A 19,570-nucleotide genomic window follows, 5' to 3' on the forward strand; every position below is an offset into this window, starting at 1 on the left:
TTTACTAACCTCTGGCTTCTTGATCTGTGACCTCCAGGAACATTGTCGGTATCCACTTATTACCTGACATCCAGTCATCTCCAGTGTCCCACTGAATCCTCTTGTCACCCATTGACTCAACGCCAGAACCTGTAAGAGAAAAGACCAGTATTAATATCCCAGAACAGATTGTGATTCAATATTCTGGAGTGTTTGAACTTGCCTGTTGTGGATCCCACATCCAGTGTTCCCTCAAGTCTTTTCGCTCTTGCTACTCACCATGATTTATTGAAACATCAAATAAAGCTGTGTTATATTCACTTACCTTGATCTCTGTGTGCCTTGTATCCTGACAGTGAGAGCCAGAAATCTGGCTTGTTTGTAGGTGACCAAATACTTATTTTACCGAGAAATTTACCAATTAATTAAAAATCCTACAATGTGATTTTCATAGTTTTGTCTCTCATAGTTGAAGTGTACCTATGATGAAAATTACAGGCCTTTCTCATCTATTTAAGTGGGAGTACTTGCACAATTGGTGGCTGACTAAATACTTTTTTGCCCCACTGTATATTGGGGCGTCTTTCAGATGTCCATCTATGCCAACTGGCCTTCTTGCCTGACGTGGGAGGGGAGTTGAACTGATTAAGATCTTTTTGAACCTCACAAAGGAGTTTAGAGGTGTTTCTGTTTAGCCTCTGCCATGCCACTAAAGTGACAATGGGGTAATTTGATCCAGACTAGAGATGCACGGTTGGCGGTTACAGCCGCGGATAAACCGCGGATCGGGCGGATGACGTGACGAAAAATAATATTTGAATTAAATTCGGGCGGGTGGCGGGCGGTTGAACCAAACAAATGAAAAATATTATGTATGCACCAATCAGCGGATGGCGGGCGGGTGCGGTTTTGAAAATTGGTCAAAAACGTTGGTGCGGATGGATGGCGGACGGATGTTGAGTTTTGTGATGCGGTTGCGGATGAAATAATAGCCCATCCACGCATCTCTAATCCAGACTCATCGGCGCTAGGCCTGTGATTTACATGAATGAGTCCAATAGGTTAAAACTTTCTGAAGTCATCGTGATTTCGTCTAGACGCTACAACCTTATAGAAAATGCTGTCTGTTTTTTCTATACTTCCAGAAGGTGCACATACGAATCAAATACCATTGATTCATGATGGTAATGGTCCCCCATCCTGTCATATAACCAGGCCACAACTAGAACTTCTTGTGGGGTCTGGATTTACCTCAAGGCAAATTACTGAAATCCTTGATGTGTCACGATCCACTGTGAGATGGCGACGAAGGCCAGGTTCTGCAGTGTCTAACACATATTAAATATTTGTGCATGCCATCAAATTACTGTAAATGTTTATGTGAGCACAGGGGTTAAAACAGAACTCATGACTTCTTACCGTCTAAGATAATTTCCAAATTAACACATTAGTGTGAATAGGTGAAGTCCAATTGTCTCATGTTTTAATCACAACCAGTGTTGTCAGGAAACTATAGAATGGACACATGGGCATCTGTGCCGGATAAATGCCCAGAGAATGCAAATGGTGGCTGTGTGAAACAAACAAAAATTTGATTTCGCCTAGATAACTTATAAGAAATATCAGGTTTTGGGGATAGATTTTGAAAAATATTTGTTAAATAAAAAATGGGATTTTTTTTTTTTTTTTTTTTTTTTTTTTTTAATTTAGCAGCCATATCACCCTGTAGCCCAAGACTGGTTGCCCACTGAAGCTAAGCAGGGCTGAGCCTGGTTAGTACCTGGATGGGAGACCTCCTGAGAAAACCAGGTTGCTGCTGGAAGAGGTGTTAGTGAGGCCAGCAGGGGGTGCTCACCCTGTGGTCTGTGTGGGTCCTAATGCCCCAGTATAGTGACGGGGACACTATACTGTCAAAGAGCACCATCCTTCGGATGAGACGTTAAACCGAGGTCCTGACTCTCTGTGGTCATTAAAAATCCCATGGCACTTCTCGTAAAGAGTAGGGGTGTAACCCCGGTGTCCTGGCCACATTCCACCCATTGGCCCTTACCAATCATGGCCTCCTAATAATCCCCTTCCATTGAATTGGCTCTATCACTCTCTCTCCTCTCCACCTATAGCTGGTGTGTGGTGAGCGCACTGGCGCCGTTGTACTGTGGCTGCCGTCGCATCATCCAAGTGGATGCTACACACTGGTGGGGGTTGAGGAGAGATTCCCTGATATAATTGTAAAGCGCTTTGGGTGTACAGTAGTACATATGAAAGCGCTATAAAAAATAAAAAAAATAAAAATAAAAAAATGGGATGAATCTAAATGGTTACCGATTTAAAGTAACTGCTTCGTCCAAACCTTCCTTTTAAACAGATTTTTTTATCTCAACTCTTCAAGACGCTATGCATGGATTACGAATCAGGAGCTTGACAGCATGGTCATCTATGCTGTTGGTCAAAATGATCTACTTGGGCCTGAATCTGTGAGGGCTCAGTTAAGCTCAGCAGGAGTACTTGTCTTGTGCCAAGGAGGAGGGCCAGTACGCTTCGAACCAATCCAGATACAGCTGTTTTGAGAGCTACGTCACAAAGACTACAGCGTAGAACATACCGCATAGTATACATAAACTCCTAAACTCTCTATGGCACCTAGATGGTTCTTAAGGTAGCTCATAAGGGTATGATTAAGTCACACTACAATTGATTAAATTCATATTTATGATATTTTATTTATCCAACCATCATGTTTACAGTTGTTTAGACTGGTAATTGTGTTGGAGCCATACATTATTAAGGAAGACAAATACTACACGGAATATTCATAATCCATATTATATAGTCTCTTAGTAAGATATTGTATCAGAGTATTGTGTTGCATAGCCAAGTTAGAAAATCCAAAAGGTTTATACCACTTCCAACACCTCATTGTTTTCAGGGATTTCCATTTTGATGACATTATCAGTTATGTAATCTTACTTCATATTTGTGTTAAACTAGAGGATTACTTGCCTGGTAATTAAAAAATATATTTTGCTTTCAAAGGTGGTGGATTGTTTCTCATGGATTGATTGATGGCTACAGTCGGCTTGTGGTTTTCCTTGTCGCATCAACAACAATCGCAGCAGTAGAGTAATAATGTTGGTAACCAAACAGGTGATGGTTGCGATTGACCTCTTTTTTCCCCCACTCAAACTGTTTTGTCACCAATATCTTCTTTTGTAATCAACAGAAAAAAGAAACTCATACAGGTTTGGAACAACGAGTACATTTTCATTGAACTCCTTTGAAAAACTTGTTTTCAACAATTTTCACATGTGGTACAAGTTAATATATTCAACTCGAGATCTTCAATGTTTTGAGCAACACCAAAATGTAAATCACTGTGATGCATGCATATTCTACATCATGAAATATCAGGTTATTTGCAAACAATTTTTGTGATGGGTAAGCTACTTTAAAACAAGCAACTTTAAAACAAATTTAATTGCAAATAGCCTGATAATTTGTTTATACCTGCAAATAACCTAATTCTAATTATTTCTTTAAACTTTAAAGATTTGGATTCACCTTGGACTTGCAGACTAATTATCATTTTTATCAAAAACGTGTGACATCGCTTAGAGCACCTTTAAATGGCAATGAAAATTACCTATTGTCATTTAAATGAAATTACTTACCTTAAATATACAAGCTTTAGAAAAATGATCATTCTAGAAGAAAATTTCAGATGGCACTATTATTATATTTATTGAGTTGTACAGGTGTAATATATATGCGCATGAGCCATTTATATTGTAGCATTCTAAAACGGCTATTTATAGACATGGTATGAGTTTTAACACAAGCCCTTTCCCACTCCTGCTCTCCAAGCGATAATGACAGATCCACATTCCATGACATAAGTTTATCCCTCGAATTCTCAGCTACAGTGGAGAACAACAGATTATAAAAATAATGAAATAATGCCTTTTCTCAATTTATTTTTAACCAACAACTTTTCCAGCGATGTAAGGGGAGGTTTACTTAGATTACTATGATTTGCTTTCACAAAACTTCTCAACTGTATTTAAAATAGTGGTTTTTATCAAGCTTAAATTTGGATTGTAACTCTTCAAAGGACATAAAAATATCAGACTCTGATGGATAAAGGTCATTAATTGTTTTAAGTCCTACAGACGCCCATCGTTTGAAATTTGCATCTGCCCTTCCTGGTATAAAGAGCTGATTGCCCCATATTGGGCTAAATTGTGACAAAATGTTTGGTTCTTTGAACAATTTACTTACATCATACCAGACTTTGATTATATTTTTGAGTATTGGATTTCTAGTTTGTTTCCGTAGGTTTTTTGCCCTATCAGAATACATGAATAATGGGAGAGATAATTTTAAATCATGAGACTCCATTTCGACCCAATGTGGATTGTTTTTGCTTGAAAAGTAAAAGATGATAGTCCTTAACTGTGTGGCCCAATAGTAGAATTTAATGTTGGGACAGAAATAGCAATATTAACCTATCCATAAAAGCTGAATGTACAAATGGCTCCTACAATGTTCTACTAGTAAACAAATGTTAACTTGTACAATTTCAAATTGGGCCAAATAACGTTCACATTAAAAATAAAGTTGACAACTAAAATATCTATGTTGCCTATAAATAGGTTATTCAAGTTCTTTTCTGTTGTTGTATTTAAAATAGCATAATTCTCAGTAGTTTTTGTTCTTTGTTTCAATGTAATTACTATGCATTACATTTACATTATTATTGTTACTCTATTTGTATTGTTAATTATTTTCTAATAAACTTATTTTTATACAACTCTTATCTCGTGTTGACTTTTTAACACATTATAGACTACTGATCTTTTCTAGACATACACTATTTTAATGTACAATGGGCTACAGTCACACCTTAAGAAAAACAATACTTAAAAATACCATATTAATTTAAAATAATGTTCTGTATTTATATTTGACAAATATTTTACCCATATTTTAATTAAAATTGGATTATGGTAATGATACTGAATTAAAGCTTTAAGAATAAACAACTTTCCCCTCAACTGTATCATAAGTATCATTACTAATGTAATCAACACATTAGACACTAACGACATCTTGTGGTCAAAACATGGAAGAACCCGCCTTTCTCTCCGAGATGACCCAGCCATTTTTAGCCTATTTCATATAATAAATCCAAATAAAAAATACTTTTTCAAATATATTTTATAAATGTATTTTTACTTCTAAAATTGTATTAAATCAGTCTTTGAATAGCCTACATTTCTGTGGTGGTTAAATGGGCAAAGTAGTTATATTTTATAAAAATAAATGTAGGCTACTTTATCATAAAATAGTCAGTTGAAGTACGTAATATCTCCAATAACGTCTGGTTGCAGACTTGAGTGCTCAGACTAAGTCACCTGCGCTTCCTCTGCAAGTGACGTCACTAGCAATCGACACCTGCTCTCCTGAGAACAGCTCTCAATGTCGTTCAACAAATAATTGCTGTGAATATATATATCAATATATGATAATGTTGTACGTTAATTTATACAAATTTGAATCTATGATATACGAAATTATGTTTGTCTAAGTTACTTGCACAGATCACTCTTTGTATTAGGCCTAACATTAACAATATAGCCTAACTAGCCAACCATGAAACCACTCACTGTCTTAAATACATAAACTAAACTATTTGATAGAATGGTATATAACTGTCTTATATAGGCCTATACTGTCTTACTATGACTTACATGTTGAAACCACTGTATGGTTTACCGTACCTGTTTTTTATTTATTTTTTGGGTGAAAACATTTTTATTAGCAAAATACGTCTTGTGAAACGTTTTGTAATATATAAATAAATAAACACTGGTAAAGTCATTTAAAAAAAGCAGTTGTTTTCCACGGTAGGTGCATTACACTATTTTACACATTTTACACGCATTACACAACACATTCATACATATTTCGTCAAATAAACATTAGAAAGTACTGCTCTGAAACAATTTGTGCTGATATATAATGACTTGATGATGATGATGCTGCAGTTTCACAATACATGAATTACACTTACAGTACAGTACAAAACAACAGTAAATGTTGCAAACCTTTTTTTTTTTTTGGTTGAAACGCAATTTACACGTTTACAGTGCTTTTCTTGTGCATGCTGTTTATTACAGTTGTATCTCCCTTATTCTCTGTATTATTTCACAGAATCACTTGATGGAAGATTTGAATAAGCCAGCAAGTGGTGTTTGGATCAGTCAGTGCTTGGTTCTGTTCAGCTGCTCTGTATGAAGGACCAAGATGTTTCTGAAGTCATGGACAGATTAGAGAAGGCTGAGTTTTCAGAGGACCGAATCGATGCTCTTGAAACCTTCATCATAAATTGAATGACGTGCATGCATGTTCCTTGCACATGTAGTTAATGTCATGAATCTATAAGTATTCTGTCAAACTGAAGCAGAAGAAAGTACATAATGTGCCAATGTGACTTTGCATATTCTTTGTTTTTAAATATGGAAGTGTTATAAAGGTTTATACAGTAGGTAGTCAACCAGAATGCCTATTAAAGCGGGGCTTAGTAGCTTCGGGATTTCTACGCTGTATTCTCGCTTTTTGCTCGCAGGTTTCTCTCTAGAGCTCCCCCCACAGCTTCGGTATAGATATTTGACAACACTGTTGTAAAAACTCGTTGGCGATTCTCAGACACCAGAGGCTAGTAGATCAACGACATCAAAGCAGATGGGACATTCTTTAAAACGTCTTCTTCATTCGGGTTCGAACAGCGTGAGGGAGCGCAATAATGACAGCATTTTAGCAGATTTCTTTTGGCCGTAAAGCAATTGTTTACATCGTGAGACCTGATATCACGCGAGACTTCCTGACGCGGCGGCCGGCGACTCGTGCGGATTTTTCGCTCACGGGCACCAGGGGGGTGCGAAACGACCACCATTCAACCCGAAATAAGTAATATAACCATTCCAATGACTCCGAAGCTGTTCAGTTAAGGTAAAAAAGTTACTTAGTTCACCTTTAAACTGCCATTTTATCTTTTAACATACCATACCAACATGAAGAATGTATTTATGATTATTCATTTCCTGGATTAAAAACTTTAATTTAATCTATAAACAGTACTATTATATATATATATATATATATATATATATATATATATATATATTTTACCCAGCATTTTTTAGAGTGTACAGTAATCTATTGCAAATTTCAAACAAACACATTATACCTCATTAATACAGGTTCATATGTTACTGACTCTTAATGATTTTCATCTTAAATCATACGCTGAAGGTTCAGAATTATTGGAATCACATTCTGCAAAGCTCCTGTTATCTTAAGGGAAACAGCAGGAAACCACTGAAAGTGCTGGGGTTATACTGGCCATAATATATCCTCTTGCCAGACCAAAGTCTCACATAGACAACATCTCCAACCTCCAGGATCAACACAACTCCATTCGAGGAGTTTAAGTCATTCTGAGGCTGATAAGCATAGGCTACAACCATGCGCTCTCCGTTCTTAAAAATGGATGCAGCTGCTATAGTTGGGCCATGACTATAAACAGAGATTCTGAACATGTACGCTCCTTTCAGTGGGGCTGTGAAAACACCTAAATCAAATAACAAGAGATACAGAATCAGATGTTTCCTGTATGATTGTTTAATTATCAAGCACACTGTGTAATAGTTTCAAAAGATGACAGATGATTTCAGGCTGTTTACATGACAACAATGTACTAAATATGGACAAGTTTTTTCTTTGCATTTTTCGCGTACAGACGTTGTCAAAACAATCCCCATTAACACGGATTCGTGGAAACCACTTTAAACGCTGTATTCTGCTGCCTGGCCAGTAGGTGGCAACGTCACTTTGTAAAGAAGCACCTTTAGACTGATCAAGTAAACAGTTTTCACAAATTCACGTTTTTGTTGTTTACACGGAGACGATAACGGTATTGTTTAAAAAAACTTGCACTTTGAAGCCCAATTTCAAACGTTGAAAGTCCCCCAATGAACGCCCAAAGCGCATAAACCTGAATCACATAAATTTTTTTACGTGTTTAATTGAAAATGGTGTCGTGTAAACAGCCCCTAATTCTCTAATACACATTACACAACTGCAGAGAGGTCTGAATGGAGCAGAAGGGTTTTCATTACTATAAACTGAGTTTTATGACTCATTTCATTGATAATTACCTGTAATTGGGTTGTAGGCGTTCCCTATGTTTGTGAAGACGTTCCTGTAGGTTAGTGTGATTTCAGTGGTAAAAGGACCAATATAATTTCCACTGTCAGATTTCATCAGTGAAGCTGAAAAAGCTATTTCTCTGTCTGTTATTGAAAAACATAAGCAATATTGTGATATATTACTCTATTGCACTGAGAATGTATACACTGAATTTAACATCATTCAAGCACACTTTCACCTCTATTTTCCTTTCTCAACTCCACTTGACCCAGAGTAAGATTTGATATTTCTGTGAAGGAATAATGATTCTGTTAAATGACATTTACACTGCTTATTGTAATAGATAACACAATTTACACAGTATACAATTAATTTTACACTAACATTTACACCATACATCGTATTGCAGTGGTGTTTTACTTTGAGGATCATTGATAAAAGAGTGAATGTTTTGGTGAGATACCATCATTTTTCTTGTTCAGCTCTTCCAGGATAACATCATTTTTCTTGTTCATCTCATCCCTCAGTTGCATCTCTAAAGCTCTGATGTTTTCTTTCTGCTCTGTAACGGTGGCGGTCAGTTCTCTGATGTTCACTTTCTGCTCTGTAACGGTGGCGGTCAGTTCTCTGTTGATGGTTTTCTGCTCTGTAACGGTGGCGGTCAGTTCTCTGATGTTTCCTTTCTGCTCTGTAACGGTGGCGGTCAGTTCTCTGATGTTTCCTTTCTGCTCTGTAACGGTGGCGGTCAGTTCTCTGTTGATGGTTTTCTGCTCTGTAACGGTGGCGGTCAGTTCTCTGATGTTTCCTTTCTGCTCTGTAACGGTGGCGGTCAGTTCTCTGTTGATGGTTTTCTGCTCTGTAACGGTGGCGGTCAGTTCTCTGATGTTCACTTTCTGCTCTGTAACGGTGGCGGTCAGTTCTCTCAGCGCTGCATGGATGTCAGTGAAGAACAGATAGTAGTTTTGTTGGCTGTCAGTTGAAGCTTCATATCTCAAAGTGTCTGTTTGAGGTGGATTCTGTCTTCCGTCCTCAGATCTGAGCTGTTGACTGATCTCATTCTCATTGAGTCCTCCATCTACCTGATGCTGTACGACACACACAAAGGTTTCCAACAGCAGCAGTAAACATACTAAACCCTTCATTCTTCACTGATGTTTGTTTCCAGCTCTTGCTCTTCATCCTCACAGCCTCTCATGTTCCTTTTATAGTGTCCTGATTTACTGCCTTTTGTACATGATTTATATTGCTCCAGGTAAATAAGTAGTTCAAGTTAATGGTTAATCATATTGGCCCTCATTTATCATTCTTGTGTAGAAACGGGCGTATATGTTGGCGTAAGATTATGCTTACACTCCTCTCACCGCCTGATTTATGAAGCTGTGCGTACCTTTGAAATCCAGGTGTACGCAATACCTGTCCTTGATAAATGCCGCGGCTGAAAACGATCGTCATTAGAATAACACGCCCCTATATATTCAAGTCTCCGCTCCCCCCACGCCCTCATTTTACGCCATGGACACACGGAAGACGGCAAAGAAACTTCTCCGACGTGGAGATCGAGACCATCACCAGGGAAGTGGAAAGAAACAAAATTGATTTCTAGATTTTTATTATTAATGACGCTTATTGTTATTTAGAAGAAGAATGTCATTATTATTATTTTGTCAGTCTGAATAATTTTTTGGTCATTGAAAGCCTTTCATTAGGCCGGTGACACACTGGCTGCGTGGCGTGAGCGTGGCGTTTCTGTTGCGTGGCGTTTTCTATGTCTTTGCACACCAGAAACGTGTCTGACGCGGCGCTGCTGCTGCTATAGGTGACATATGATAAGACTCATTGGTGATATATTTGACATATGGGGAGAGAGTTGTGGAAGGCCTATACTTCATGTTAAACATAAATATAGCAGCAAAGACACCGTCGGCAGTACTGACACAAAATAGGCTACAGAATATTTCGTTATGTATTGACAGGTGCAATATTTGAAAATCGATATTTTTTTTTATTTTTTTTTACATTTATCTGCATTTATGTCAAAACCTAGAGACTTTCAAACATCAAAATGTTATTTATTAATATGTATTCGTGTCAAAATGACATATAAACATCTTTTCCTATTCTATTTTGCCTGGAAACGCTTCCAACACGCTTGCGTGTCGCGTGAAAAATAGGCGTCAGTTCTATTTCTAGAATGCACGCGTTTTCCGTGCGGTTTTCTCGAGCCGCGCGTGCGTGTCACGCAGGCAGTGTGCAAGCTCTAACCTGTTAACATGGGAGCCGAAATAAAAACGGACACGCCAAGCATCCAGTGTCACCGGCCATACTGAACCCAGTCCGTGCGCACCTGCCGGGCCTAACCCTGAAACGTCAGGTAAAGCGCACAGGCTCGCAACTGAAGGAATACATATGCCTACAAATCAAATGCTTTGGTAAAGTCACACAAATTAAACATTGAAGTCCATGTTGCACAAAAATAAACACTGAAGTTCATAATTACTAAGTTGTTGTTGTTTCTTTTTATAGTGGGTCATAATATATCATACCTTTTAGTTTGTCAGTGCGTTTTGTGGTGTTAGGAATTGTTTTTCTGCGCATTTCCGCACTAACTCAAAACGTGCGTACATGTACACCACCTCCTGAGCTGGCGTAGTATTTCAGCGTGCCGTACGCCAACGTCCATATTGATAAATCTCAAAGTCACCGTGGTTTTGGGTGTACGCCAGGTGTACGCTGGAAATTTGGTGTACCCACTTTTGATAAATGAGGGCCAATCAAAGGGATGTTCCAGGTTCAGTAGATGATTTTATCTCTATTCATAACATTTGTGGCACTATGTTGATCTCAACAGAAAATAAATTTGACATTATATATATATATATATATATATATACACATACATATATGATTTTTTTTTCTTTTAATATCAGCAGAGGGCTAGTCACAGAAGCACACACCTCCGGTCGTTGAATGGTTAAAATCTCACACTTTAATAGTATTTACAGCACCTAACTGTAACGTCTCAGGGTAGAAGAAGATGAAGTTCCAGGCAAAGACCCAAAATACTCAATATCTATTTAAACTGAAGAATATACGAAACAGTGTGCGTGCACAGACAGAAGAGTGCTAACCCAAACATTGACTGACAACTGAATGATGAACAGGGAGAACTTAAATACACAGACAGATGAACACAAGACAGGTGATGCAAATGATGATGATGAACAGGTGGGTAATTGAGGGAGTGAGTTCAGGTGTGGAAACAAGGAGGATTCTGGGAACTGTAGTGAAGACGAAGACAGAATGGTGAATGTGACACTAACAAAATAAAAAAGGCTGTGACTGTGAGGAATGATTACCTCAAAATGTACATCCATATGCAAGTTTGAGTGACTTTATTTAAATTAAATATATTAGCTATTGTCACATGCCGGTGATTATCCTGACCTCTGGTATATTTCTGACCTCTGATATAGATGGTCACATGACTCTCTATCTTACAGAAGCTGGGCTTATCAGATTTATGTTGACAAAATGTTGCTGATGGAGTTTAACTTGTTGAATCCACAAAATTCCTTTAAATGTTTTTTTCCCCACATTCAACAACATCCTGTATTAACAGAAGTAGAACTGAATAAATGCATGGATTAATAAATACAAAAAGGTAGTTTGAGGACAAAATCAATGTCATTATTTCCTTGCTGCTACTATACAGCATATACATATAATTTGAATGACATGTATTACATGTATAAAACATAAAATGTAATTATTAACCTGATTTACAACTTTTCATGTACAGGAATGCCCTAGATTTTGGGTTTCCCAGTAACTGGTTTACAATAACTTGTTTTATAGTACAATAATGTGAGCTGTTGTTTTGTGGTGTGAACTTTGATCTTAACACCTTTAACCTTATTATCCAGCGGTAAGTTATTCCCAGATAACAATTGCTGAAAACAGAAACACAGGCTCATCCAGGTTACTGAAGTCAGCAGTGCTATACGCTTGCTAGGAACGGTTTTTCTTTGTGGAAGTTTTGCATTTGGTAAGCTAATAAAATATTAAAACTTAGTCATATTAATATTTTGTGTACAGTTATTTAATTATGCCATCCAGTATGGACTTGCTCTATCATTTCATAATAATGAAGCCGCTGCCATTTTGTGACTATTGTTTGGTAGAGTTCAAAGGTACAGCACGCACATCCAAAACAATAAAACTGGGTGCTGGACAGACAAGTAGTTGCAAAGGTAAACAATGAGTCCGCACACCAGAAAATGCTCCTTAGCGATTTTAATGGTTGCTCACCACGTAGCAACCACGTGGTGAGCAACCATTAAAATCGCTAAGGAGCATTTTCTGGTGTGCGGACTCATTGTTTACCTTTGTGACTATTGTTTTGTACACTGTCAGATTATAAGAAACAAACGGGTACGATTTTAAAACAGTTTAATCTGAAATCAATATCACTTATCTCCATAATTATTTATGTGGCGAAATGCTGTGTAATAAGTAATATGACTGTGTACCGTATCTCTTAAATGTCCGTCTAGTTTGAACTTGCCGCGTTGCAACTGCTCTCTCCGTGAAGCTTTGCGTTTAAAGACCTATAATAATATTTCAACTCAGATCAATATTTCAAGTAGCCGTGTAATAAGTGCGATAATGTTCATCCAGCCGGTGGTTCTCTCAAAATAAACCCCCTTCAGTCTGATGGAAGACCTCATGCACATCACCTTGTTGGGGGTTTATTCTCAGGTTATTTAATCTCACACTTTAATAGTATTTATAGCACCTAACAAAATAAAAAAGGCTGTGACTGTGAGTAAAGTAAGTCAAGTCTTGCTGTCACAGACACTCATTCTTAGGGGCGGTTTACTCAACACCATTTTCAACTAAAAACTTACTATGCATTTTGGCCGTTTGTTTACACGACAACAGCGTTTTGGTTGCCTGAAAACGCAAACTTTTAAAAATGGGTTTCAAAGTGCAAGTTTTTGAAAATGGTCTCCGTGTAAACAACAAAAACGTAAGTCTCTGAAGACGATGAGGTCATGCACATGCGTATTACGTGTTCAGTCTATAGTGTTTTATCGCCATCTAATGGCCTGGCAGCAGAAAACAGCATTTTTAGTCGTTTTCGCAGATCTGTGTGAATGGGGATCGCTTTGACAATGGTGTCGTTAGTTCATGCCATCAAGGCTAGACTATTGTAATGCTCTTATGGGTGGTTGCCCTGCACGCATAATAAACAAAGTACAGCTGCATTGGCTCCCTATTAAACATCACATACATTTTTAAATATTGCTGATTACTTACAAAGCACTAAATGGTTTAGCTCTGCAGTACTTGAGCGAGCTCTTAACGCATTATAGTCCTTCACGTCTATTGCGATCTCAAAATTCCGGCCAGTTGATAATACCTAGAATATCAAAATCGACTGCTGGCAGTAGATCCTTTTCCTATTTAGCACCAAAACTCTGGAACAGTCTTCCTAACATTGTCCGGGAAGCAGACACACACTGTCAGTTTAAATCTAGATGTAACCTCGCCGACTGAAGGAGCTCACAGGTAAATCATGTATAAAATGAACCAGCAGTCAGGATTTTGATATAAACGCTTTTACACAGCAGTTTTATTTAACAAAGTCCTTTTCATAGGGAAACATAAAATAAACATAATAATCAAAAAGAACAAAATAAAAACAACCCAGGCAATACACTGAGGTACAAGTGGAGTGAATAAATAAATAATACTCCAAACAAACAATTCATTCACCACAGCATTTACCTATATGTGACACCCTCACACCAAACCACTGCATTCACTACAAGTAAACACCACACGTGCGCCCACTGCCCCTCGAGTGCCACCGCCTGGGAAAACCTAAAAAAACAAACACATTTAAACAAACAGCTCAGCAATCCTTCATTCTCATGAACACCATGCTATGTCATTACTTCATTACTTTTAAATTCTGATTAGAAATATATATAAACATTAGCCTGGCAAGCCAGACCTACATCAAGATGTTAGGTCTGGCAACTCTCCATAGACACAGCTTCATCCGAGGGGCGGGATAAACGTCTGTCTCTCAAAATCCCTCTGCACGCAATAGGACAGCGATACAACCAATCAGAGCAACAAGTGGAGCTAATCGGTATCAGAATGAATAGAGAATCTCTCTATGGCTCTGATCGGTATATTAAACTTTTTCCGTATCCAGTTGGCAAAACTCCGAACACATCTTCCTTTTTTAAAAATGACTGAAGTGCCGTTCTTTGCTCTTTTCTCAAAGAAAAACGTAACTGGAAGTCCTCCAGTGTCGCGGCCAAAGCCGATTCAAAAGATCGCTGTTCTCCAGCAGCAGCTGCCATTCTTTGTTTTCAAGGTTCCCTAACTGTCGCAACTCTGTCGTCATTTTGTTAAGCCCGCCCCACCGACTCTATACACGACGTGATTGGCCTGACCCAATTTAGGTTTTTGCAGCAAAAAGGTCTATGGAGAGTTGCTAGACTACCCTGATGAGTAGAATGTATTTTGCTGCTGCTAGGGTGCGTCTAGATTTCTAGACTATATAAACATACACACAAACAAAAAAAAATCTAAAAATGTTTTGGTCCGGACCTAAGTAAGTGAACTAGCGGACTTTCCTGGTGTGAATACACCCTTTAAATCTGTTTTCAAACACAACACTTATTCCTTCACTATCCAACTTGTTACCATACTACACTTTATTTTACTTATTTTTAAGCAGATGAAAAAATTTACAGATAACTACAAGTGTCTTTAATATTATTATTATTGTTTACTTAGATAAGGACAGATACAAAAAGCATAGAGAAACTTAAACAGTCATCAGGGGCCTGTTTCAGAAAGGAGGTTAAGTGAAAACTCTGAGTATGTTAACCCTGAAATGAGGGAAACTCTGAGTTTTCTGTTTCAGAATGGGAGGTATGTTAAACCTGAGAAAGCAGAGTAAGTCAAACCCGTTTCTGAAAGAGAGGTAACTTATACTCAGAGTCAGTTACCATGGTAACTTACTCTGTGAACCTAACCTGGTCAGGAGCAGGTTTTCTTCGGTAAACCCAGAGTTTCTTTCGGTCTCCTCCCATTTTTTAAAGAGGAAGCAGTGTTTAAACACCTCATTCATTCTTTCAGTACCTTTTTATGAATAAAATTAATCTTTTATTAATAAATAAAAGATTGCTATTTTTACTGCTGTTTTTTTATTTATTTTTATAAGATGAAGTCTATATAACTCCTTAACTGGCAACTGAAAATACAGTAGTAGATTAGAGAGTTACATAATGTAGTTCTAAACAAATTCTACAGAATTAAACTGTGGCATTTACTGAAAATTACTGAACTGTTCATCTGTGCAACAGAAGTTGATGGACCCTCCTCCTGCTCTTCCACACTCTTAGGGAGGGGGGAGAGATAAGAATACCTGTTTATACTTAGATTTAAACTTAGATTCTATAGGCTACTCCACATAAAAATGTGAATGTGTAGATTGTTTGATGTGTAGACACATAATATTAACATTACCTCTGTAGGCCTCTCTGTGGCAGCAGAAACTCTTTATCCCCATGTGATGAGCATTTGGTTGAGTACACTTTATAACACTATTTGTCATCATTTCTGGTGTGAGTGGCTGCTTACAACTGCCTGGGGTTCTGTTGGGACAGGAGGCTCCAAAAGACAGATATTACCACCAGAATCTATTGGGACCAACAAAAATCCTAACCCAAAGTAAAATATATGGAAATATTAAAAATAGCCTATATAAAAAAATAACACATATGTAAACCTCTTACATGTTATGAAGGCCCTTGGATCTTTGGGACTGGCTCTGAAGTCCCTCCAGGAATTCCCTCAGCCAAAAATGCTGCTGCACTGCTGGACACTGGATGCTTTAGTTATTTAATATGTCACATGTTTGTAAAGTCAGGTAGCCTACACGCATGATATGCTCAAGCCTTACTTGACTGAATTATGTTTTTATATTTAATTTTCAGCTGCTGCCATGTTCTTTTAATGCCTGCAGGATTGCACCTACATGAAAATTAAAATTAGGTTGAATAACATACTGTTCTTCCAGTTTCACCTGATATTATAACAGTTGGGTAAATTACTTTTATTACTAACTACAAATGACATCTTCAACAGTGTAATTAGATTAATGTAATAATGACTATCTTTAGAAATGATTGGTCTACTTATTACTAATTACTAAATCCCATGTCAACCTTAAACACTTGAACAATACAAGGAGAGACAAGAAACAGCACTTTTAATGCTTTCAGATAAACAATATACAATTGCATGAATTATTCTTGAATTGACCAAAGTGTGTAGAGGGAGAAGGTTACATTAAAAATATACCTTTTAAAAATGTATGTTAAATAGTCTATACAGAATTGTTCTAAAGTCTAATTGTTCTACATCAGATTTAACTTTAAATTACAGAAGAATTAAGAGTAATCCCTTTAATTAAATTACAGTATTTAGATTACTTGGTAATTAATTACACCCATCACTGTATAACAGTAATTAAAATGTAAACTTATAACTTAGAAATGAAATTTATGTGCTTGCAGAAGCACATCCAGTTCTGCTGGTGAGAAATATGAAGACCTCTTTTTGTCTGGCGCTGTTGTCATGGTGACTCATAATATCTGCGCTCCATTGATAATGGCTTTTTATAGTTGTGGTGCACACACTTAACTCAGAGTCAGTCAACTCAGAGTTAATTGAACTAACTCATTTCAGCTGTTCTGAAACCAAAAACTCAGAGTGTCCCATCTCAGGGTAAGTCAACTCAGAGTTCAAGATTTAACTCAGAGTTGGTTGAACCTCCTTATTGAAACAGGCCCCAGTCCACTACATCTCCAATCGACCAGTTTTTTTATTTAAAAAAAAAACCCACCAGATATCATTATTGCTTTTTTTTTTACTACTGGGTGCAGAACAGGGAGGATAGCAAAATAAAGTAAACTATGACATATTATACCCAACAATTCTTCATACAGTAGACTAACATTAAAATTGATAACTTCCCAGCTAACAATAACCTGGCGGTCCACCAGCATTTTTGGGGCGGCACAAAGTCAGTGGCTTGACACGGTCGGATCTCTGGCTGCACACCATCAGCAACCCGACCAATCTGAAAATGCTGTCGGTCTGCCAGCGTTGGGTGGCACGCCAACGGCGGTTCTTTTTCAGTCGAGAACGTCAGACGTAGTCGACGTCAACTGAATGGGGATCACGCTTAGGGAGCCTGTCTTCTTCGTACTACTATTTAGTCAAGCCAATTCAACATTGGCATGCGTGATTACATGCTCTGCCCCGCAGCGCGGGTATAAACACAGAAGTGGACGCACGCACCAGTTGCCTTTCGCTTCGGAGCCGATTGGATGTCTCTGAAGAGTACAATTGTTTACACAACAAGTGAGTGTCGGTGTTCTTGTGGGAAGACCTCCCGGTGTTTCTACTGCGTGAGTGTAGCGGTGGCCGCGAGCTTCTTGAACTCTCAACTTCTGTTTTAACAGCATCAAATTTCTATTTTTTGTGTGTTTGACGGTTGGTTAGAGGGCGAGGAGTGAGTGCTTCACTGTTTCAGTTCGCTGATTCAGTGTTGCCATGGTCATTCCCTGTGTGCTCCGGCATGGGTGACGGTCCCATTTCCTGAAAGAGCAACACAGGTGTGTTTGAGTCTTTTTCAAGATGTTATTCCGCCCGTACATTTCTGGATGTGTTCATTCCCTGTCTCTCTCTGAAACGGTCACAATTTTTGCATCACTTGTTTGGGCTTACAGCACGCTGAAGCAGCTTTTGTGAACAGTTCATGTTCCCATTGAGCCGGGTTCCTGTCCTCCACCTCGCTGCCCCACCTCGGGTACGTCTGTGGTCTTTTGGGCCTGGGCCTGGTTTGTAGAAGCGGAAAAGGCTTCCGAACCGGTCCGGACCAGACCGTGACCATCAGACTCGGCTATGCGATTCATTATCGCTCAACGCCTGCTCAAGTTCAGTGATAGTTATCACACTTACTGTAGGTGTTGAGCAGATATGCTCCTGAAGCTCAGTGATATTCTTCACGCCTAGTGTTGAGCAGTGATCCTGTCTTGTGCGCACATGTTGCTGTCCTACTGGCGAAGGACGCGATATAGCCGCTCCCTCCAGCTGATATGAAGGCCAGTTTATATAAACCCATTCTTCATTGTACCTAGTATGTGGTGGGTCATGAGTCATGACCATCATGGACATGTGTCATCCGAAAGCCTCCGTCCAAGTTGTTAACACAGAGAGGCATTTTTCATAATGTCCCGTCCCCAAGCTTGGTCTGCAGCGTTTGAACTAAATGACATGTACTTCAGATCTCTAACCTTCCGCACCACAGGCCATCTTGCGTGTTGCGTTTGAGGGTTTGAAGTATCAGTACAGAGTTGTAGCGACAATGCCTGACATGCGGTCACATGCTGTTCCAATTAGTAATTCCTTGTTTCCAAACACATCCTTCGTTGTCTTTTAGACAACGGGTCTGTCCACGGCGTCACTAAGTCTGCTTGGACATGTCAAAATGGCAATCTGGTGTTCCCCAGAGGGACATTTTAGTCATAAAGAGGACCCTGTTTTTAAGAACCCCTTGTAAAACCCCCTAGTTCAGCTTGGACTTCCTGTGACCTTACAGCCTTGTGACATTCCACACACACACACACACACTCGTGGACTTTCAACCAGAAACCCACCACGAGATGCAACTGAAGCACATTTCCATATATGGACTTCCACATAGTAAAATTTCATTTTACCATTCATTACAAATTTATAATAGAGGTGTGACTTGCTAGAGTAAAATCTTTAATTCTGAAGGTTCATGAAAGAAATTCCTCAATAGTGTCTTGTGGTAACCCTACCTCAGACCATAAAACTTTACAACCCAGGAAAACTAACATTCCAGCGAGTCACGTCCCAAACGCACCACACACACACGCACAGATTTCCCATTGACTTACCCACATAGGACATTACCAAAATGGTGATATATTTCTGAGGTGCCTTTTGTTATGACCATGTCATATTGGGGTGTCTACGATTTTGTCATGTGGTAATCAAAACTTTAAATGTGTATAATTCTGCATATCTCCTGTAACTTTGCATTTCTACAACCTTCATGTGATGTGTCTGATGTCTATGGAATTCTCTCAATATAACAGAGCCAAATTCCAATAGCAGAATGCAGTAATATACATTGTTTACACATTTCATATTTCTGGAACTGGAAGGTTTAAGTCCCTGTAACTCGAGCCAGGAGATCGTTCCAAACGAACAAAGGATCTTCCCGCTAGAAAAGATCTCGACAGCTGATTCGTCCTCCTCG

The 19,570-nt window shown here is 38.4% G+C and overlaps 3 protein-coding genes across 7 annotated transcripts in view; 1 reads left to right on the forward strand and 2 right to left on the reverse strand.

The window, feature by feature from the left end:
• Positions 1 to 9,346, reverse strand: part of LOC309496076 (uncharacterized protein) — a 34,363-nt gene extending 25,017 nt beyond the window's left edge. The window contains exons 1-3 of one of the 5 annotated variants that reach the window (XR_014204954.1): positions 8,651 to 9,346; positions 8,196 to 8,476; positions 7,235 to 7,609 (exon numbers count right to left, since the gene is read on the reverse strand). Coding sequence is in view for 2 of the 5 variants with exons in the window: in XM_082166033.1 (XP_082022159.1) it covers positions 8,406 to 8,476; positions 8,651 to 9,329 (750 nt within the window). In the remaining 3 variants the exon portion in view is untranslated. Of the gene's footprint in view, positions 1 to 7,234; positions 7,610 to 8,140; positions 8,478 to 8,650 lie in introns of those variants that run through there. The other 4 variants (XR_014204955.1, XM_082166033.1, XR_014204953.1 and 1 more) reach the window with 4 other exon arrangements.
• Positions 1 to 19,570, forward strand: part of LOC309497266 (uncharacterized protein) — a gene marked incomplete at its 3' end in the record, with an annotated part of 158,398 nt that overhangs the window by 93,792 nt on the left and 45,036 nt on the right. The gene's annotated exons all lie outside the window — the stretch shown is intronic.
• The window catches only part of LOC309496092 (uncharacterized protein), a 112,607-nt gene that overhangs the window by 77,060 nt on the left and 15,977 nt on the right, over positions 1 to 19,570 (reverse strand). The window lies entirely within an intron of this gene.

Source organism: Leuciscus leuciscus (assembly GCF_965113295.1).
Source record: "Leuciscus leuciscus genome assembly, chromosome: 4".
Lineage (NCBI taxonomy): Eukaryota > Metazoa > Chordata > Actinopteri > Cypriniformes > Leuciscidae > Leuciscus > Leuciscus leuciscus.